This window comes from Podarcis raffonei, chromosome 1, assembly GCF_027172205.1.
Source record: "Podarcis raffonei isolate rPodRaf1 chromosome 1, rPodRaf1.pri, whole genome shotgun sequence".
NCBI lineage: Eukaryota > Metazoa > Chordata > Lepidosauria > Squamata > Lacertidae > Podarcis > Podarcis raffonei.
This window is the reverse complement of record NC_070602.1, coordinates 102264546-102287417: the sequence shown is the minus strand read 5'-3', so window position 1 is coordinate 102287417 and position 22872 is coordinate 102264546. Positions and strand designations below refer to the sequence as shown.

The window sequence follows — 22872 nt, the reverse complement described above, 5'->3', positions numbered from 1 at the left end:
CCTGGTGGCAAACCACTCCATCAGAAGGAGTGTGACCCCCATCAAGCAGGGCCATGCCACCAACTCCCATATCACAAAATTTGGTGTCGTTATGACTTCAGATAAATTCGTAAAAGAGATGCTGCAGACCAACTCCCACATTTCCTTCCATGCATGATCCGGTTCATGCGATGCTCTCAGCCTTCAAAAATTTAAAAACCAAGCTGTGTAATGTGGTTGGGAGCAGCATGTGCACAAGCACTGAATTCAGCCAAAGTTAGCCATGGGCACAGCACAACAAATGTTAGAAAGCCGTACATACCCAAAGCCCATCCCAGCTGAGTTCAACAGATGGTAGGGGCAAAGACAGAATTTCTTCACCAAGGGTTTTTGCAAGTGGAAGTTGGCCATGGTACCTTCCTCAAAACTGCCGGTTTCTTTGTGCAAAACACACTACAAAGCAAAGGGTAGACTTTGGAATCTATTCCCTCATAAAACAAAGTCACCCAGTATTCTTTTCTAGTGAGTCCATATGAAATATAAATAAAAACTGTCGACTGAATAGCTCAGGTGTGCAATTATTGACATTTGCAGGGCTGCACTCTCAGAGAGAGTCACCACAATTGTTGGTCCAGCAAAGCTTTATGGAAACAAATATAGTATAACCTACCAATTATAAGAGAAAAATGCAGCTCCATAGTTGGAGAGCAGAGGAAAATGACAAGAAAAGAAAACAAAGTTAATAGCAAGCTGGAACCAAACAGGACTCATGTTTGTGAATCACAGTCTAGCTTGTTTGTTCAAGTAAAACTGAGATTTGAATTTACAGCCCCAATTGTAATTATAGCTGCTTGACTCAAATACAAGCCAGTGTGTAATGTGCTTTCGTTTGTATTCAATTTATTTTTACACCACACACCTAAACACAGCTGATCTAAGTATTTTTGATTTTTCAGTTTACTTGATGAATGGTACTGATAATGAAGTCATGTTTAACATAAGGCATATAAAATTTGGCCAAAAAAAGCAAATAACTCCCTTGTAGCTCAAATTATGTATTTGGTGCAGGTCTCTATATCTATGCATTTAGGTGAACACCAGAAGGCCCCAAAATACATGTCTTTAAAAGCTCATAGGATATATACTAGTGTGAAATAAAACAAATAAAAGAAATTAATTTTTTTCCCCTATAAAAAGAAGTTGTTGCAACCCAGCTGGAAAAAAAGAAATAGATGAGTTCTGAACTTGAACCCACCCTGTTCAAAGGGGACACTCTTTGAACAAGGGTTGCCAGGTCCCCTCCTCCTCTTCTTCACAAGGTTCCTCTATTTCTAACACTTGCATGACGGGCATACTTCAACAGCTTAGCCTTTCAGCCCCAACGAAGCCACAGTCATGGGAACCGTTCTCCCTACTGAATTCCTGCCCACTCTGCAAAGTGTTAAATGCACAGGCAAACCTTGCTCTGAATAGTCATAGTAAGGGCTATTTGCCATGAGCAAGAAACAGCACTCCAGGGGAACAAACAGAGCAACAGAACAAACCTTCCCCAACCCAGTATCCTCAAGAGGTTGTCAGACAACACCTCCCATCATCCCTGACTGTGCTGGCTTGGGCTCATGAGAATTGTAATCCGCATTATCTGAGGTGGTCCCCAGGTTGTCAAATGGCCTTCCAAGTGTGTCCTGTGCCATCATTGTATGCTTCTTGGTGATTGGCTAATACACACCTCTTTACCTGAGCCTTTGGTTGACTGGATGTCTTCCTGACTCCTGCGTTGCTACGCACTGTTGTTCTGTGCTGTGGTTTTGTTATTCTGATATTGGCCCTTTATTTTATTTTATTTTTAAGACCTGTATATTGCACTTATTTGAACTGCGATGGTTTTGTAACTGGCCCAGGACCATTTGGTGAAGCGATTGTCTATAAGCAAAAAGAACATAAAACTGAATTTTTTGGGGGGGGGCTTTTGCTTGTGAACTTCTGGAGGTGTCTGGCTGGCAGCGCAATGCTGGACTAGGTGGACATCGATCAGAACCTGCACGGCAATACTTGCAGCCTTCTAGAGATGGACTTCACCTGTCTCTAGTGGCTGCAGGCTAGATGTAACCTAGCATAGAGCAAGAGTCAGAGAGACGAAGGGGTGAGGACACACAGGCTAGCAGAGTGCAACACAAACTCTTCTAACACATTCTTCAGCCTGAAAAAATACAAATCCCTCAGAATCCAAGGAGCGTGTGTTCAAAGCCACTTCCTTATCCCACGCCTTGATACGTGTGTAGAAGCCACACTTTGCATGCAAAAGTTTCCATGTTTGATCTTTGGCACCTCCCTGCAGGGGCTCCTGTCTGAACCCCTGGAGTGCCATGGCCAGTCCCCAAAGACCACCTTCCCTGCCCCCTCACATGCCAGGGTAGCCAAACAGTAGCTGTGGACAAACTTTTCAGCTTAACGCCTGGCCACTAGTCATTCTGGGAGTCATGGGTGTAGCCAGGATTTATTTTAGGGGGGGGCAGTCCTTATGTGGTGGTGGTGGGAACAACCAAATTATCTGTGACGCATTTGGTCAGTTAAATATATTTATTTCCTTGCCCCCTCTGGCTACGCCCATGGTGGGAGTTGTTGCCCATCATTTCTGGCTTCCTGCTTACACCCCACTGGCTTGCCCCTGCCCTCTAACCCGATCCCCTCTAGGTGGGGCTGAACACACCCAAACACCCCCCAACTCCCACCAGGCCTAGCAGAGAGGGCGGGAGCTGGCAGGACCAAACATCTGGAGGGCATCAGCTGGAGGCTAGGCTGGGGCAGACCATCCCGGGTGGACCAATCGCCTGACTCGCTATATGAGGCAGTTCCCGAGGAGGAGGAGGAGGCGCCTCTTCGCCCAGAGCCCGCGCACCCGCTGCCACCCTCACCCACTCACCCCGCGCTCGAGTGGCCGTCTCTCTCTTCCTCCCCCGAAGAAGGTGCGCGGAGCCGAGGCGAGGCTTGGTTCAGGGCAGAGCGAGCGCCGGGAGCCCGAGGAAGAAGAAGAAGAGGAGCGCCGTCGCCACTTGCCTGCCGTCGCCTCACACACCCGAGGGGCGGGGCTTTACCTGCTGCCGGGGTGGGGCTGCCAGGTGGGCGCCCGCCCGCTCGCCAGGGGGTCGGCTCGCGCCCCTCATTCTGAGAGGCGGGGGGCGAGAGGAGGAAAGGCTGAGGCTTGGAAAAGGGCTGGAGGAGGCGCTCCAGAAGACACCTCACACTCACTCAATAACTCTCTCTCTCTCTCTCTCTCTCTCACACACACACACACACACACACACAGTCTGTCTGTCTGTCTCTCTCTCTCTCTCTCTCTCTCTCTCTCTCTCTCTCACACACACACACACACACACACACACACGTCCTTCCCGCGCGACGGGCAAGAGCCACGCCTCGCGCTCCGGGATTCCCAGTTTGCTCAGGGAACGAGGAGCTCCTCGGAAAGTTGTTCCCTCGGCGCCACTCTCTCCCGCCGCCTCAAAGAAGTTGCTTTCGGGAGGCGGGACGTGGAGGATGCGGAGTTGTGCAACACCTGTAAGCTCGGCGGGGGCCGAGGGAAAGTGTGGCCTCACGACGGCCGGTAGGCGGCGCTGTGGAGACGCGCAGTTGGGATGAGCGACCGAAGCGCCGGCGCGGATTGGGAAGCGGCTCTTCTTCCCCAGCAACTGCTGGGGTGCCTGGCAGGCTCCTCCTCCGTTTGGACCTGTTGCCTCTTGGGGAACGTCGGACTTCGCAGGAGGAGGCTTTTGGGTGGCCACTTGTAAGGGATTCTTTAGCGGCGCTCGCAGGGGGTTGGACTAGATGCTCCTTGGGGATCCCTTCCAACCCTGGAATTCTAGGAGTCCAGCGTTGGCAGCTCTCGCACGCCTCCCACCTGCGCGCGTGCGCACGGGGAGCAGCCGAGCGACTTAATGACCCCAGTCATTAACCCCTTGTCACCCGAGGCAGCAATGAACTCGGGCACAGCCCCTGCTCCTTCAAACTGATTGCCGGTATAGAGGGGGGGGGAAACCCTTTGTATTTGTATAGTTACACACAATAACCTATATCCTACAATGTTACATATTTATATGCAATTGCATAAAAGGAAAATGAATGCAGGAAAGCAATAAAAGATGGGCCAATTTCATTTTAGTTCCCATTTAAGATAGCTAGGAAGATGGTTGTATATACAAATGGAAGCCGGATGTATGCATGTTGTAAAACGTTCTCGCATTTCTCTCTTCCCCCAGCCCACTCCCTCAAGCTCTTAACAATAATTTTCAGGTCATCACTGCAAAATACCTCTTTAAAAATGACAGTGACAAGACACCAATTTATAATCAGCAACCTCATTAGAGCCACAGTGATTTACATTGACTTCTTTCTCCCACTCTCTTTTTACCCAAGTTGATCTTTTGCCTATCAGAAAGTTAAATACAGTACTGTACAAGATTGTCTGCAAACACTGCCACCTAGTGGAACTTAAGTGGCCTTGCGTAAGTAGCGAAGTACTATTCCAATAGTAATAACAATTCATAAATCAATAAATCAATACGAGGGCTCCTCTGCAAGGGAGAAGCACGGAAGTTTTCCAGAGGAAACACAGGCTATCTGAGTTTGTATAGAAAAGGCCTCCCTCCACCTGAAAGCTTAGAGGCTTGCTTCCAGTCATGGTAGAAAGAACTGGGCTGGACGGGCCAATGGTTGACTCCTTATAAAGGGGAGCTTCATAAAGGGGAAGGGGATTGCGGTTGAGTCTGCAACTTGTCGAACACAGGTCTCTAACATCTTTATAAACCCCAACCCTTTGTGCAAACACAGTTTAGTACTCTCTTCTGATAAAAGAGAAGGACTGGAAGGGAACTGTGTGTGCCTTGCTGACTGAGAAGTCATCATGTACGAGCGACGACAAATAATAATAATAAATACCAAACGTATTTGCTGAAACCAAATGGGCTGCATTCAATTATCTCCTCTTGGGCAGACAGATCTCATCTGGTTAGTCCCCCCCCCCACCGCAACACAAAGGGCTTTTGCTGAAAATAGGGGCTCTGTGCAGGGTCCAAACTCACTCTCTCTCTCTCCAGCGGCCTGTCTTCAGAGTTGAAGTGTGGTTGGTCCTAACATGCATGAAATCTGCAATGCACACCCAAAACCTTCAAGTTACGTGCTGGGCTGGGCTTATCAACCAGTAGGCTTGCAGCTTGGACTGGTGAACAGGTTTGCTCCCACAGCAAGCAACAAGAACCCTGCGTTTGATATGTTTATTAATTTAATTATATTATAATTATATCTTTATATAATAAATATAATTATAATTATAAAATTGATTAATATACATTAATTAATTAATGTAGCAAAAAGATCTAACCTCGGAAAAACCGTCTGTAAACACAGAACAGGGTGAAATCGCAACCACAGATAAATATAGGCCACAAATGCTACTTGCAAGATAAAGTTTACTTCGATTTTATTTCCACTTTTAAACAGTTTTTGGATGATACATCATGCAGTCTGCCAGTGTATCCATACATTTTAATAGATAGTATTTTTAGAACCAAGATCAAAAGACTTATCTATGGGAATGGTTGAGGAGATTCAGGTCTGCTGTTACAGAGCTTGAGTCATTACAGCATATTTTATAATAGTGGCAATTCCCCCCCCCCCCCCGATTGTAATCAGAAAAGTATCCACATTTCACTTTTTCCCCCTAAAACAAGCTACTGTACAGATACATAGATCCCAGAGAATACACATCTGGAGTACACATTACACACTTTACAAACTAGACATGTATACTTCTACAGAATGCCTGGATCCCTATTGTTCTTTCACATCTTCCACTATTTAAAGTGTTTCAGAAATGAGAGAGACAGAAGTATTTAGGAGTAAGACGTGAACTTGGAAGCTGACAATCCTTTTGTATGGGTGTTTAAAACAGACATTTGTCCAATGTGTTTTGAACTTCATAAAGGCATTAAATAAAGCTCTAATTGCCAACACAACGGAGCAAATTAATTATCCTTGTAAGTGTAGTTGCACAATTCTGATGAGAATGGCTTACTGAATAAAAAAACATTTTTGTATTCTGCTTGCCTCCAAAGTGTACAATGACATAGTGTTCAATCTATCGGCAACAGATTGCACACAGTTGCTGTATAATCTCTTATTCAACATGGTTTGCATGGGCAACACACACAGATAGAACCTTCAGAAATGGGAACAGTTATGGGTGATACATTCCCAAGACCAAGGCCTGGGGAAACCCAGCCAGATGGCCAGGGTATAAATAAATTTTAGTAGTAGTATGGTCCATTTCATATACAACATTCTATGGTTGAGTTTTCACGTGTGTGTTTCTTTTTTTTAAAAAAAGTGTGTGTTTCTAGAGATCAAGTTGTTGTTTTACATTTTAAAGTAGTTTTTCCACTCACTGAGGTATGTATACAGAAATGTTTCCAAAAACTCAGCTGCATTTAAGATAGTAGTATAGCTTAAATGCTTCTGATTTCTACTATATTCAGAATAATCCACTCTCACCTTTGCTTGGCAAAATACACACTTAGCAAATATCATCACGAGCTTTCTTATTTGTCTCAGCGAGGTTAAAAAGGTTAGGACTAAATAAAATACAAAGTGCATCTGAAAATAACTGCTCAGGAAAATGAGAAATTTGACAGTAGAAAAAGGTACAATTGAAATCAGTAACAAAGAAATTCCATATTGTATGGTTTATAACGTGCCAGGTATTAGATGCAATACTTATTTAAATAAGCTGAAAGAAACGATTTTGAATCTGAAAACAAAAAAGCAAACACAAATGACCATCAGTTATGAAATGTCGGTGTTGCTGCCCAAAAATATGGTAAAAATTATTCTATATGACCTACTAATAGGTACCAAAACTAGATCTATTAACTCTTCAGCAAAAAAGTAACTCTAGCAGCAAAATAAAATTGCAGTGCCACAGAAACAAGATGAAAATTTGTGGACACTTTAAGAAGTCAACTCTAAGATGTGCCTTTTTAGCATTTCAGAGGGTAATCTGCCATCTCTGAATCAGAATGGAATAGTTAGTTCTGATGCCTCCATTAAGGGGTTTATGCTAGATGAACTGACTGGCTGATCAGCAACTAGCTGTTCCTAAAATATATCAGGAACACTGTCCCTATAAAGGCATCAAAAGTTACTTTTCCATGGTGCTCTAGATAGACACACACTTGTGCAGAACAGCTAAACCCTCTGTTATGAAAGTGCTTGGGTACACACTGCACACAATTCTCATTAATTCTAATGGTGATTGCACAGGTATAATGCTCAATGGATTACATTCATGATAAGCACAAACTTTTACTTACACAAAACTATATGTTAACAATCAAAGGGGGGGACAGTTCAGCTACACATAAGCTACACATTAAAAAAAAAAACTTCGTAAACGATGTACATGTAGAACTGATCTATATGATATGATAGCCCACACACTGCTTGAGAAAGTATCTGAATGGCAGATGCTACTCGTGTTATTTTGAGCCATTTCCCATGTGGATCATTCCCATTGCATACAGCAGGGATGGGGACCCTATGGCTAGACTATCATCCAGAGGGCCACAAATAAACCTGATTCCCCAGGTAAAACCTTAGTAAATATTATGACCACCTTCTGGAGTAGTTGCCACTCAGAAACTGCTTCAAGCATCCTTGTTGGAGTTATGGCATATGGACTGGCAGTAAGTTTAAACAACAGAAATAGCAGTAGACTTCTTGGTACCTTTATTTGGAATACAGAGTTCAACTATATATAAACATCTTGGCCACATTACTCCCAGAAATAGGGTTCGGATATGGCAACTTGTACCTTTCAGTTTGTTGGCAGTGCTTAATACGTGTGTATTTGGAAATAAAAAGGGTTTTTTATATTTTAAAAAAATGTAACGAAATAAATTAAACAAATGCAAAAGATTCAATATTTCATTAAATATGTTACAAAAAGTCTCTCCCACACAAATAGTGCAACCCTTAATAAATTAAGCAAAACCTGAATATATTTGCTAAGTTTGAGAGCTTCTAAAGCAACATCAGGACAAAACATCTTTCCAAAGGCTTTAGGGTTTTAATGAGTTAGCTTTTTAAAATATGTCTATAAGCCAAAAACATTCAGAAGCCCCCAAACTTACCCTTAATTAAAAAAATAAATAAATAATGCCACAGCAGCAGACAGGACTGAATGAATGTAAACTCCTAATTCAGTCATTTTGAAATAGTCTTTCAGGACAATACATTTTAATGTGCATGGTTGTAGATGTATTTTGTGTGTGTGTGTATATACACACATACTACATGAAGGAAACACAACAGACATATTAAGCTACAGATTTAACACCTGTCTGCCTATCTAACATTTCCTATGGCTATGTTTGATTTCCACTAGAAATAAAATCTGACGTCCTACATATGTCATTAAGAAAGAATTGAAAAAAGAAGTCTATCTCACTAATGGTGAGTAAGCTATAAAACTATACTATCCCTAGGCAGACTTGCATATTGTTCATTTCCAGCATATACTGTTATCTCATTTCATCTTATTTCATTTTAAACAAAAAGATCATCTTCCATCATTTTTCTTTTTTGTTGCACTGCACACTAAGCATGCAAACCTATTCTCCCTCAACACCCTGAAGAGAATCTTCCTTTCAGTACAGCAGATAATTTATCTCTTATTTCTGCCTTCTCAAAATCATGAAGAAATTGAGTTAGGAGGAGGATGGCAATGGTTTCAGCTGCTTTTGTAAATGCATCTTTCAATTTCATTATAACCAGAACCATGCTTTCACATGGCTGTCAGAAAACCTGATCTGTGTTATTACAAGGCAGATCTAATGCGACATTTTGAGGGTATGATGTGCCCATGTGACCACTGAATTTCAAGAGATTCTAGAGCTACACTAACACATATCTCTACATCAGGCATAGGCAAACTCCGGCCCTCCAGATGTTTGGGACTACAATTCTCATCATCCCTAGCTAACAGGACCAGTGGTCAGGGATGACGGGAATTGTAGTCCCAAACATCTGGAGGGCCGGAGTTTGCCTATGTCTACTCTACATCCTCAGAGTTTGATCTCTACCGAATAAGTGTACTAATGATTCTGTGTTCTCTCCCATTTTAAATACAAGTTTAAAGGTTTCACCAGGATATTAAAAATGCTAAATTGCAGAGCTGTACTTTTTGAAAGCATGTTAGGTTAGAAGGAAAAAAACCAAACCATATAACTGCACACTGTCATCTTCTAAAAATATAAAATAATATGCATATTTTACAGGAAATCAGAAAGATGGAGCACAATCACCTGCTTTTGATGGCACTTGCTTGTTGAATTGTTAATTCTTTGATGCCAGGTACCAGCATTTTAGTGATGCACCAAAGTACTTGAAACAGAACAAAAAAAGCATCAGTGCCAGCATGAAAGCCCCAAAGTAACTGGCACAACAGGGTCAGAAATGCAGTCAGTCAGTGAAAGAGATTGAGCAGCAAACTCCTACCGTTAGCTTAAGTGCGTGTGTTAGATACACTGTACATGGTTTCTGAAGAAAAGCCAGGTCGGTCACACTTCTGTACACATGGAGATTCTACAAAGCAGAAAAATATTTGAAACCGGTGCGCTGCAGAAGGCTATAGAATGTGTACAATGAACAGAAGTACAGATCCAGTCCAAAAGGGAAAGGAACTAGTGAACTGCTGATGATTTTTCACGTGCGAAGTGGAGCCTGCAATTTTATCTGCAAGAGAAACATGCCGACATTTGTTAGTCCTATATCCTAACAAAAGCAACATCACATGATGAACTTTCATTAGGAACACTTAAAATAATATACAGGATACACATCTCAATGGTGCAATGCTGCATAACATAAACAGTGCTTAGGTTAATCTGAAATCAGAAGCACCAGATAGAGTCAAAAGTGAGGTAGTGAATGAATTGCCTTTTCATAGTTCTCTACTATTATTTTTTATTAAAAAACACACACCCAAAAACCTCCTCTTCTTCCATGCACTATTCCAGGGGTTCTCCCAATCCCCCTCTGTCAATTTCAGAGTTGTTGAGGGGCATGCAAGGGGAGGAGAATGGGGAAAACTTGTTTGCACAGGACTCCACTGATGGGACTCCTTAGCTGAACCCTGTTCTATGGATAGAACCCAATTGGTTCCTTTGTTGTCATGGAAGGGCTTTTTATCCAATGGACACTTCCACTAATGGAAGAGAGGGATATCAGCAAATATCATATATCCAGTTCTGCTATTTGCAGAGACATCACCCTTCCATGAACATCAAATGGATGCCTTATCCTTATCATCATCATCATCTTATACCCCACCCATCTGAGTGGGTTGCCCCAGCAAAACACCACACAGCAAAACACCACACACACACACACACACACACACACACACACACAACTTCCTGATACAAGACTGCCTTCAGATGCCTTCGGAAAGTTATGTAGTTGTCTATCTGTTTTGACATCTGATGAGAGGGCATTCCACAGGGCAGGCGCCACACTAGCAGAACAAGTGCACTTTTATTACTTTTAGGAGAAATTCCATAGACTACATCTGGCTGAACTTTTTGAAGAGAGGATTTCACAAAAGTTATGGCACCATGGAGAAGACAATGCATGTAGCAAGATTTACTTAAGGCTTTATGGGAGAAAGCAACAGCTTAAGCATCTACTGGATCCTAAACTACTTCACACTGTGAAGGTACGGTATTTGGGATTGTGCTCAGAAACCGACAGGCACACTAGTGTGGTGAAGAGTCTATTAGACTCTTGGAACTGGTACAAGTTTGGGTACAAATCCACTACTCAGTAAAGATGCTCATTGGTAGCCTTGGAGAAATAATTGACTCTGCCTTGCTACCTGGAAGGTGAGAATACAGATGTAAAAGATCACTACCAGTCCCTCCTCCTACCAGTGCTATTTGAACAAGGCTCTTTTGTGGTTTTTTGGGTGTTCCAAGAAGCAGAGCACCAATTGTTCACATCAGCTTGTTTGTTTGGATCATCTTTCTCTTCCATATTATGGAATCTCCTTCAGCATGCATACTTCATGTGCATTGATTTCAAAGAGGATTTAGAAGCAAGCCTTTATTATTAATCAAAGAGTGCTAAAGGCTACTGTCCAAGTATCTTTGTAGCTTGTCACATGTAAAACATCTGCATTTGTTTTGTGTCTTTTACTACTACTGTTGGCTACTATGTGATTTTCTTCTATGTCTTTCAGCTTTAATTCAAAACAGTCAGGACTATCATAATTATTATTTGCTTTGAGGATTCTGTTCTTGCTCTGAAGATATGCCTTTGAGTTCTTACTTCCAAACACAATGTCTCTTTAAAGGTGTACAAAACACACATACGTTCATTTTCTTTCACCTTGAAAGGCTCTAGCAGTGATTCTTCTTGGACTGCTTGCAAAGCTTTTATTGCAGATTCTATTGTATATGCTTCTTTTTGTTTCTCAGAGTGCAGAACAAGTTCAGGTTAAATTATTGGTGAGACAAAAAAACAACCCCACAATCCTATCCTTAGACCACATGAAAAACCGCTGCATTATTTGTCCATGGAAGGGAAAAGAGCTCCACTTCTATCAAAGGAAACACCAGCACCAAAAAAGAAAAAGGCCATGGGGAATAAAGCCAAAATTTGATATAGCAGATGGTTTGCAAACAGGTATGACATACAATGTGCTCAACAAAAGTGCCACTTTATCCATGAATATTTGATGCCTAAAGAAACAAAGCCATTAAATATACCCACATACAGCTGGTCTTCAGCCAGAGTCCCTTTCAGATTATGTGATAGAACCATGCAGCTGTTCACGAGGAAGATTCAGAAAATAAACACATGGGGGGAAATGGTTGGGAAAAGCTGGCAAGTTGCCATTACTTCCCAGAATCCTTTTATATTTAGCTGCTTACCTAAGGAAATGTTAAAAACATCGGGAATGAAATGTGATATAACTGATATTTAGGAACTTCATCCTGGTTTTTTTTTTAAAAAATCATACCATCCAGGGAGAGGGGTTAAACTGTTTAGAAAAAAGATGACCATGCTATCAAGGAGAATATATAGATTTTAGAAGGAAAATCCTGTTGCTTCAAGTATGTTTACTTGAATAATAATAATAATAATAATAATAATAATAATAATAATAATAATATTTATTTATTTATTTATTTATTTATACCCCGTCCATCTGGCTGGGTTTCCCCAGCCACTCTGGGCGGCTTCCAACCGAATATTAAAATACAATAATCTATTAAACATTAAAAGCTTCCCTAAACTTGAATTGCTAGATTCCTGTTACTACGGGTAGGGGGCTGAATCTAATAGTAAAATTATTAGAGAACAGCAGCCAAAAAGAAAAATGGTCAGGCATGATGCACTACATCCATTATCAGTTATAATACCAGCTAACGTGAAACAGCACCCATATATGTTTTCCTATAGGCATTATCACAGAAACACTACATGCAAATTAAACCAAAGGAAAGCTTCTGAGTTAGGAGAAGAATCAGCCCTGACCATTGATCATCATCGTCGTCATCATTATTACTACTATTATTTATTATTAGAGATATATTGTCCTTCATCATAAGATCTCAGGGCAGACCACAATTCATGAGATTTGTAGTGCAATATCTGGAAGGTTAAAGGTTTCCCCTTCCTGCATCTCAGGACTTACACTGTTGATTTACTGATCTTTCTTCATACAACAGAAACCACCATGCTTTTAAAATCCAAGCATTTTCAATATGGTGACATCAGATACTAACCTACACAAAAGACCCAACCTGGCCCACCTCAATTTTCTGCAGGTGAGAATTTGGAAACCGGTAAAGTGAGCACCTCACAAATAATCATATGTTGAAAACTTACAAGCCGATCACCATGAGCTCACCTGGTGTTTATTTCATGTTCTGGTAATACCCTCCTCCTCCTCGGATGGCATGGATGGCTGTTGGAGAAGATGCTGGATAATGGCCAGGGCGTATAGGCTTGGCTGCAAAGAGGCAAATCAAAGCCAGGGGGGTGAAAAACAGTCTTTATACAAGCTTTGTATGTTTTTGTGTTCTGTGGAAAGCCCAAATGGCTAACACAGAGAGAGCAATATCTAAAACAGCAATACAGTGGTACCTGGGTTTAAGAACAGCCCTGTTTACGAACGATTCGGTTTACAAACTCCGCTAAACCAGAAGTAGTGTCCCGGTTTGCAAACTTTACCTCAGTCTAAGAACGGAATCCGAACGGTGGAAGGGCACTGGTGGTGGGAGGCCTCATCAGGGAAAGTGTGCCTCAGTTTAAGAACAGTTTTGGTTTAAGAACGGACTTCTGCAACGGATTAAGTTCGTAAACCAAGGTACCACTGTACACACAGTTCTAAAAATGGGGGAGAAGACAAGAAATCCAGAACCTCCACTAGAGGCACTGCAATATTCAAATAACCCTTTAATTCTTGAGCCAGAATACATACCAATCTGAGCAGAGTGTGCTCTCCTCGCCATGTTCTTGGCTCTTACAGCCTCTTTAATGCGGTCTACTTCCTGCTGGTATCGTTTCCGGTCTCGCATGGCATTCTCCTTTGCTTCCTTCAGAGCACTCTCCAAGGCCTTAACTCTCTCTGCCGTAGCTCGGAGTCGTTTTTCCAGCTTAGGAAGCTCGCAACGAAGATCTGCATTATCCCGTACCAGCTGTGAAAGATTAACACAGAGATCTGTTTATGGATAGTATGCAGTAGAAAATAGTCACTGATATTTTTAAATTAAAAGAAATAGAGAAAGTCACAGAGCCTGTACAGATGGTACTTTCTGGGGAGAAATCTTTGCCACAGCTTCTCATCCACATGAGAAAGGTAAGGGTGTGAACTGCTGCATACTATGTTTAACTAAAGGCAAGATCTCCCTGCCCCCCCCCATTAAAGCCCTTTTTGAACTGAGATGTTGAGGGTTAGGAAGTCCCCATGTTCAAGTAAACTCAGTACAACACAGTTTAGTGGTTATTTTTTCCATGCAAAAGAGTGCAATAGTCCAACCCCCATGCTTATTTACATGATAGCAAGACCTTGTGCATTCAGTAGGGCTTACTCCTAGTAAGTCTACATGGTACTCCAAAAGCCAAGGTCTCTTACCAAGTTGGGATTTTTTCCAGGAAAAAAAACATGGCTCCAAACAAACCATGACCTGCAGCTAAGGTCTGTTCTTGGCTTACTGATCACAATTTGGAGTTTGGATGTAACACTAAGCCATGGGTTGTGGTTTCTCCCCACCACTACCATGCTAGCAGGGAGGGAGGAAGTGGGAACAGCTGGTGCATTTTCAGTAAACGATTAACTGTTGTTTACCATGATGCATGGATATTGTCAGTCACTATGTGATCTTTCATAAATTAGGTTTCAAAGTTCACTTTTTAATACATAATCATCATATGGTTTTTTTGTTTTATCAGTCAGAGGAGCTGTATTCTGTGGTCAAACAAGACCACAGGAAGCCCGCAAAGTTGACTGGGTTATGTTTTCCTCTCCCCCCGCCCCCAGGCTTGGAGGTTGGGGTAAGAATGGTAATGAACAACACCACAATTATCTCACCTGCTTGTGAACCTTTGTAAGTTGTTCCAGGTTGTTTTCCAGAAAGGAGATTTTCTGCTTCTGAGCAGCACTTCCACCTCCATCATCACTGTCTAGTTCAACACTCTGTGAAGACAAAAAGCCAAATTAGAACCAAGCCTCTGAATAAAATGAATAAATAGTGACTGAAAAACTATGGAACTGTGCAGAAGTCCTTTCTAGAAAGCATTAGAGACCAATATGAACTTCAACAGTGTGCCTGGTATTGAAGCTAAAGCTGAAACAATGCATTTCAGTTGACTGGCTTATTAATAGAGATTTCGAAACACAAAAAAACTAAACATTGTTAAGTTATAAACAACCACGGTTTAAGGTGACACAGCAACAAACCACAGTCCCCAAATATTAAAATGAAAGTGACGAGATAATTGTGCTTGGGTCATGCCTCTGTGAGCCCTTGCAGGAGGCCTCTCCAGCAACAAACAAGGGCACCCCCTCCTTTATGTGACAACCATTCGCCTTTACCCCTCAAAAGGAGAGAAATTTCAATGTTCATCACAGTTTACCCTAGAAATGCCTTTTCTTATTTTCATCATAACATCAAAAATTACTCAAAAGCATGATATGGGCCTCTGATAGTCTTTGGAAGGCAGATTAGGCATAACAGATTTATATCATCATAACAGGCTATAACGCTGCTATGAATATCATGGTTTCTACTGCTGATCTTCCCAGTGAGGCTTCCCGGTGCAGCCTTTGGAATGGATTGTTAATGGCGATATCCAATAGTTCCCTAACTCCACCCCCCACCCCCCGAGAAAATTGTCAAGGGTCTTGGCAGACCACTTCTGCTTGTTGTGGCAAATGTAATGCACTGTGCTAGATGCTATATGATTTGTAATTGTATGTTTACACATATGCCATGGACCCCTTAAATGAAGGCTACTTGTGGTCGTTAGAACTGTCGTTTGGAAACCCCTGGCATAGCCCATTAATATAACTGCATGTCTGTTTGCAAGTATTTAAACACAGCCAAGGTACAGAGGCACTGCACTGCAAGGTGCATATATTACTGCTAGAGTGCTAAGCGTGTACATACATACATACATACATACATACATACATATGTAAGCCTAAGAAAAGAAGGTTTTTGCACAATTATTCCCTCCTACAATATCTCAACTTACTTTTTTCACTCTGGTGGTGAGGTCTTGAACAAAGAGTCTGCGCAAGTTATGGAGGGTCTGAAGCTCTCTAGCCTGTAAACAAGTTTAAGAAAGTGTTAGCTTAACAATGACCTATTTGAAATAAGAAACACAAAGCAAACATTTATGCCAGGTCTTACAGGTGGGAATATTTCAAATTATTGGGACACTGTGGTGGCCAAGAAGAAGAAAAAAAAATTGACATTAATGCTCCATTTAGTAGTTGGTATTCCTCAGCATGTGCTAAATTAAATCTCTTAGTTCCTTATACATTAAATGTACGTTAATGCAGGCTGTATGTAATAATAAATAAGCACAATAAAAACTAGGGCTGTCATGTGTTTTTGCTTCAGAACTGTATTTTTTTCTTTTTGTGAACATATGTGTCAGAGCTGCCCGAGGTCCCAGCTCACAAAGGACCAACGCCGGTTCGTTGTTATGTACTAAAGTCTTTATTGAAGTTCAGTTTCGCTTTCACAGCCGCAGCGTGCAGCTCTACGTCTCAAACTCTAGACCGCTGAAGCTCCGTCTGAATCTCCTCCCCCCAGACACCAGTTTAAGACTTTAGCCTTGCTCCACCTCTTCCTTTGCTCTTTCCTCCTCTGGTTCCGCCTGTCCGTCGGGGTCTCGCCCTTCCTAGACTCTTCTGACGCTGAGTCCCCTGAGTCTTCCCCCTGCCTCCGGCGGGCTTTAGGACCTGGTTCCCAATCCGGGTTTTCTGCTGTCCCGCGCGCCTGTACATTCGAACTTGGCGCGCGCGCCCAGCCGGCAACCTTCCTCCTGACCGTTACACTGCTCCTGTCACTGCTTCCCCCTTCGGGGAGGCTAGCTGGAACTGACCTCCCCTCCATTCCCCCACTCTCCGATAGAGGCGTGGTCAGCCCTGACTCATCTTCTCTCCCCGCTGGAGGAGACGCTGGTCCTGACACATGGGACTCTTCCCCCCCACTACGCTCTGGTGGGGAAGCTGGTCCTGATCTCCCACTGCTGCTTTGGGAGTCCCCACTGGCCCCTTGTTTCTGGTGCGTCCCCCCTGGGACCCCCCTTGCCCTGACCATCGACGCCCCCTTCTGGGAATCTTCTGATTCGCTGGAGAAGCTTATGGAATCTCTCGGGTCACTGTCATACTCCCCTACGCTGCCCTCAGATTCTTCCCCTTCGCTCTCCATTTCCTCTCTCCCCTGTGCTTCTGCTCCTGAGCCCCTGACAATATGCAAATTTAACTGTGAATGAATTTTGTATGGCGAACTATGATTTCTTTAATCAGTTAAATTTGCATATGTTCACAAAAGAAAAAAATACAGTTCTGAAGCAAAAACGCACACGCTTTTTAAGATGATGTGCACAGGCCTTAAATCAGGCATCATGTTAGATGAGATATCCCTCTTCCTCACATGAGGTTTAGTTGGGTTTGTGTGCAAGTCTCTATGGACCAGGGCCAGAACCTTCAAAAAATGCACACCATCTTAAATGCATAACTCACAACCATAAATGTACATCTGTTTGATGTTTTAGTCAAATTATATTATGTGAAAAGTTTTGTTTAAAGGGGGCAGAATTTGAAAATTCCACACATTTCACTCACTTCAGGGAGAACACAACCAAGAAAATAATATATAACATATTTGTGACTAACCTCTAACTTCACTTATATCTCTACAAACCGTATGCCACTAATCAATAATCTGGTGGAAGATGACTAAAACAGGGATTTGATTAGGTGCCATTGCTGTACAGAATGGAGTTACCCTTGTAAATATTAAGTTATTTTATTCATTTATAGACTGCCCTGCATACAATTATGATGCAGTAATACTAAAAATGTTAATATAAAATCATTAGTCATGAAATATTAGCTTAACATTAGTGGTTTGTAGCTACTTGTGTCAATACAGCAGATGACAGGAGCAACACAGATCATCCAACCAAAACATCAGACGTGTGTCTTGAGTGAAGAAAACTCAATGATGGGACTGCTTGATCAACCTCCAAAGGAAGGCAGTTTCACAAGCAGGATGTTACCAGTGAGAAGGTCCTAGCCTGAGTCACCACATGACACACCATATCCCCTAATGGGACCATGAGAAGGGCCTCCTCAGCTGATCACAAGGTCCAGCCTGGCAAATATAGGGGCAGGCAGTCTTTCAAGTATTTGGCCCCCAAGTTGTTCAGGGCTTTACAAATTCAGCATCTAGACCTTGAATTGAGCCCAGCAACATACAGGCAGCCAGTACAGAGCTGGGAGAATGGGTGTTATATGACTCTGGTTTGATGCACTAGCCAAGTGAGTCCCTTGCTTTCTTCCTCCATGATACGCAAAACAGGAGGGAAGTTCATCATTATGACACATGAACAGGCCATCTATATGAGCCCCTGTTTTTTATTTTAAGAAACCAAGGTATGCAGACTGAACCACATGTTTTCAAAAGACACAAAACAAACTAAAGGGAGCATACAAAATTCAAGTGTGAACTAAGTAGCGTCATCTCTAGTGACCTCTTTTTTCTTTCTTTTTTAAAGAGAGACCCTGTAGATTTAGTACATACCACAGTTTCTTCCAGTCCCTTAAGATCTTCTCTTGCTTGTTCCCTTTTATCGTTAAGCAGTCTAGGCAGAGAAAAGACACTGCTCAACTCAAAAAATTAATTGGAATAATGTAAAGTTTCCAAGCGAACGAAACAAACATGCACACTTCAGCCTACTTATGCTTTCCTCAACCTAGAAACCAACACCTGTGCCCATCTCCTACCAAGCACTCCAGAACTCCTGCATTTTAAAAAGCTGCATCACAGAAGGAACTCGAAAAGATGCTGCTTCCCTATATGTTGCTGTGTATGCAAGGTGGGCAAACAAAGAACTGGAAGCAGCAAGGACAAACAGCAGCACTCCTCAATCTGGAGTACCAAGGGAGTGCAGTGTCTTTCCTGCCCAGAGGGAGGTAGGGCAGGCAGTCGTGGATACTGCAACAAAAACGGTCCTTGGTGGCACTGTAGCCACAGCAGCTACTGAAGCATAACCATCTGTGATGGCAGCCATATGTTATATGCAGCCCCAGGATTCAGTCCGTTTCAAGAATAAATAGAGAAGCATTTTCCATGCATTTTTACATGGGGTGGTGGTGGGAGGTCTGGCACAAACAGAACACCCAGCAGAATTAGCCCTATTGCAGGTGCTGGATAATACTCATTCTGCACTTGTTAGAAATCTCTCTTTTAGTTTAGCAGCACCTATGTACACTTTGGAACGCCCTGCCTGTTGACATCTGGCTGCAATCTTTTCACAGCAGGCTTAAAACATTTTTGTTTAGTCAAGACTATCCAGACATGTAGAAGTAGACATGTGTTTTTTTAGCTTACTGTTGGTTTCAATCAAGTTATGAATGTTTTAAGTACTTGTATGTGTGTTTAACTGCTCTTTATTGACAATTTTAATGTTTTGTTTTTGTAAAACTGATCGGCGGTTCTATTACTATCAAGCAGTACATAAATTTTGTTACGTAAAATAAAGATAAATTTTCCTTATGTTTCTGTCCTGGAGTAGTGTGTTATCATAGGGAGCCAGGATTGGTTGGATGCAACATTACTGGAATGCAAGATATTAAAGAATAATAAGAATAGATTGCCATGCAAACTTACATTAGCTTCTCCAGCTTCTTTTCCCGTTCTTGATCTTCTGCTTTCAATCTTTCATAGTCCAAACTCAGTTTTTCTTGTTCCAGCTGCAGCTTCTGATTCATACTGAGACAAAAGAAAAGGAAAAAGGAATGAAAAGAAACTTTCCGTTCAAGAAGCCTTAAAGTTAGTCAACGCTTATACATTTACTCATCACAGAAAGACTCTACACAATAACTCTCTGGGAAATTTTATTGATAAGACATCTTGCCTCTTTAGAAAATTTCCCTTTATACACATCAGACAACACAACACAATACTTACCTTGTTACTGCTTCTCTCTCGGATTATTCACATGCATCCAAAACATAAAATGGCAATTCCTCTCTACAAGTGTGGACTTAATGCTAACTATTTCAAAAGTCAAAAAGCCTAGATCGGGGATGAAAAGCCTGCAGCCCTCCAAATATTGTTGGACTCCCAACTTTTGTCATCTGCAACTAGTACGGCTAGAGGTCAGGGATGCTGGGAGGTGCTGTGAAGAGACCCTTGTGGCTGGTTTTGAAATTGCAGCTAGTACAGAATGCTGGAGCCACTCCATGTCAACATATTATGCTGAAGCTGAAAAGCTCTGCACTAGCAGCCAATACACTGCTAAGCTAAATTCAAGATATTGTTGTTATAAAGTCCTAAGCTGCCTAAGACTTAGGTTACCTGAAAGACCACTTTATACATCTGCCAGATCACTGGGATCACCTGGAGAATTCCTTCTGGCCGTCTCATATTTGTTTGTGAACTAAGGCTTCTAGCATAGTGGCACTAGTAATTTGGAATGCTGCTCCTATTGAAATCAGGCAAGCACCTACTTGGTGCTTCACCACCTGCCAAAAGCATTTGTTTCACCAAGCTTTGCAGAATTAATTTGATTCCGTCTTGGCCATTGTGATTCAGTCTTGGTATTCCGTCATTTCATGATGTTAAGGTAAAGGTAAAGGGACCCCTGACCATTAGGTCCAGTCGTTACCGACTCTGGGGTTGCGGTGCTCATCTCGCTTTATTGGCCGAGGGAGCCGGCGTACAGCTTCCGCGGAGGTCATGTGGCCAGCATGACAACCCACTTCTGGCGAACCAGAGCAGCACACGGAAACACCGTTTACCTTCCCGCCGGAGTGGTACCTATTTATCTACTTGCACTTTGACATGCTTTCGAACTGCTAGGTTGGCAGGAGCAGGGACCGAGCAATGGGAGCTCACCCCGTCACGGGGATTCGAACCACTGACCTTCTGATCAGCAAGTCCTAGGCTCTGTGGTTTAACCCACAGCGCCACCCGCGTCCCTTCATGATGTCAGAATGCTTTTATTTCAAACCACCATGACTTCTATTATTTTTGTTACTTACTAATCGCCTTCCACGTGTATTTCTCAAGGTGATGTACACAATATAAGAAAAAAACAGCTAAGATGAAGTTTAAAAGAACACAGAAAATGTAAGCAAATGAACTGGAAAATGATCAAAGGAGGCGTCCATGGCAAAGTCTTGTTCATCCAGCCGGGAAAGCTTCTTGTGACAAAAATGTCTCCAGTTTGTTTCTGGAAAGCAGATATAGTGGGCACCTGGTGCATTTTGACAGGAAAGCTGTTCCACAGAACGTGGACAACCACACTAAAAGCCCTTCGCCAAGTTACTCTGGAGAGGGCTTCTGATTGCCTTGGAACCTTCAGGAGAAAATCTTCCATAGACCCCAGTGACCTACTTGGCATTTAAGGGATAAGGCAGGTAAGTTGGTCCTGAGATGTATAGGGCCTTATAGGCTAGTACCAACACCTTGGCCCAGTGCAGATTGGCAGCCAGTAAGGTGATATATACTGGCACTAGTTTGCCTCCATAAGAAACCTAGCTGCTGAATTCTGCTACAGCTTCAGGCCAACCTCAAGGGCAGCACATAGAGGTAGGAAGTGCACTTAGCTTGAAAATGTTCCTTTCCCATTCATTGTTTTACACATTCTTCTTGCTAAAAAATTGTAATGGGGTGGGGAGCAAACCTATGACTGGATGCTGGTTTTAGTAATATTGTATTTGTTTTTCTATTTAACATGGCTTGCATGTAAATAGCTGATTGGTCATGATCAGATATTCATCATCCTCTCCTCCAAATTTACCACTGCTTTTTTCCCTGCATCACTGAATTCAGTAAGGGTTTCTTCCACATTTTCACTTCCTAGTTATAAGCCTTGTGTCTTTCTTGGTCTCTGCTTCCCTACAGAGTTGTATAGAACAGCCTGGTCCCTTTCCTATTAAGCATCCACCGCCTATATCCATTTCAAGCTTTTCCTCCCACTCTTCTTCATTTCCATCATCTAGCTTTGCCAAAGTCAAAGCTGTATCATCCCCAATCATTTTGATATAGTTTCTCAGTAGCAGCTTCTGAAGCAGTCTTAAGTCTGCTCAAACATTTATTACACCATGTGATTTATAAAGCAAAATAACTGAAAATATTTCTAGCTTTCAAGTCTTTGAAATTCATTAAATGCAGTTTTCTGCACTTTCTTTACTCGATATCATTAGCAGGAGGAGGAGAAGAAGAAAACCCTGAACAGATACATCCACAGAAATAGGCCTCTGGGGTCCTAATGAGATGTTTGCCAATAAAACTAGATAAGAATAAATCATCAGCAGTTTGCAGTTGTGTGTGCACAGAAAGAGAGAGAGAGAGAGAGAGAGAGAGAGAGAGAGAGAGAGCGAGAGAGAGAGAGATGGAAAGGAAAGCCAACAGGAAAGGAAAGCATGATCTTACTCTCTGATCTCGTCAATGGTTTTCTGCTTCTCCTCAATCTCATCTCGCAGCCTGGACAGCTGCTTCTGGTGAGCTTCCCTGTGACTCTCCATCTGTTGCTCTAGTGTCTTCTGCTCATAAAAGAGAGAGGTGAATAAAATTACACAACTTTGCCTTTTTGACCGTGGTTTTGTCCAGTATTTCTGAAGTAGCTCAGAACTGCATATATTCCCATGGATTCCTCTTTGCTTTTTTAAAAGCAGCTGTGAATAATAACTTGCTTGATACAAATTGATTCTGCCTTCTTTAGTAAAAACTCCCACATGCATACACTGCCAGCTATAGCTGGCATGTATTTGTACCAACCATGGTGGCACCTATGGATCAAAACTCCACTTAGAATACACAGGGGTGCAACTAATTCCAGCACTAATGCTGTACCAACATGTTGTCCTTTGTGTTTGCCTGGGTGGCCAATCTGTTGCCCTCCATTTGTTGTTGGACTCCAACTCCCATCAGCTCCAGACAGCATGACCAAAAGTGAAGGATGATTTGAGTTGTAGTCCAGCAACTTCTAGAGAACAATCTGTTTCCCACCCCTTAGCCCTTAAGGTAAATAGATGACCTGTTTGCTTAAACCAGCACTGGGCATTAACAGTAGTGTACACATGAA

At 42.3% G+C, this 22872-nt stretch overlaps 2 protein-coding genes across 8 annotated transcripts in view; both read right to left on the bottom strand.

Annotated features, from left to right (window-relative positions):
• Positions 1 to 3166, bottom strand: part of LYPD6B (LY6/PLAUR domain containing 6B) — a 58877-nt gene extending 55711 nt beyond the window's left edge. For all 6 annotated transcript variants that reach the window (XM_053406386.1, XM_053406402.1, XM_053406375.1 and 3 more), the window contains exon 1: positions 2903 to 3166. The gene's annotated coding sequence lies outside the window, so the exon portion shown is untranslated. The remainder of the gene's footprint in view (positions 1 to 2902) is intronic.
• Positions 3167 to 5438: 2272 nt separating this feature from the next.
• The window catches only part of KIF5C (kinesin family member 5C), a 77314-nt gene continuing 59880 nt past the window's right edge, over positions 5439 to 22872 (bottom strand). The window contains exons 19-26 of one of the 2 annotated variants that reach the window (XM_053406254.1): positions 22221 to 22330; positions 19449 to 19550; positions 18360 to 18420; positions 15796 to 15867; positions 14630 to 14734; positions 13520 to 13736; positions 12936 to 13048; positions 5439 to 9765 (exon numbers count right to left, since the gene is read on the bottom strand). In XM_053406254.1, coding sequence (XP_053262229.1) covers positions 12954 to 13048; positions 13520 to 13736; positions 14630 to 14734; positions 15796 to 15867; positions 18360 to 18420; positions 19449 to 19550; positions 22221 to 22330 — 762 coding nt within the window. In that variant the 3' untranslated portion in view covers positions 5439 to 9765; positions 12936 to 12953. The remainder of the gene's footprint in view (positions 9766 to 12935; positions 13049 to 13519; positions 13737 to 14629; positions 14735 to 15795; positions 15868 to 18359; positions 18421 to 19448; positions 19551 to 22220; positions 22331 to 22872) is intronic. The other variant, XM_053406242.1, reaches the window with a different exon arrangement.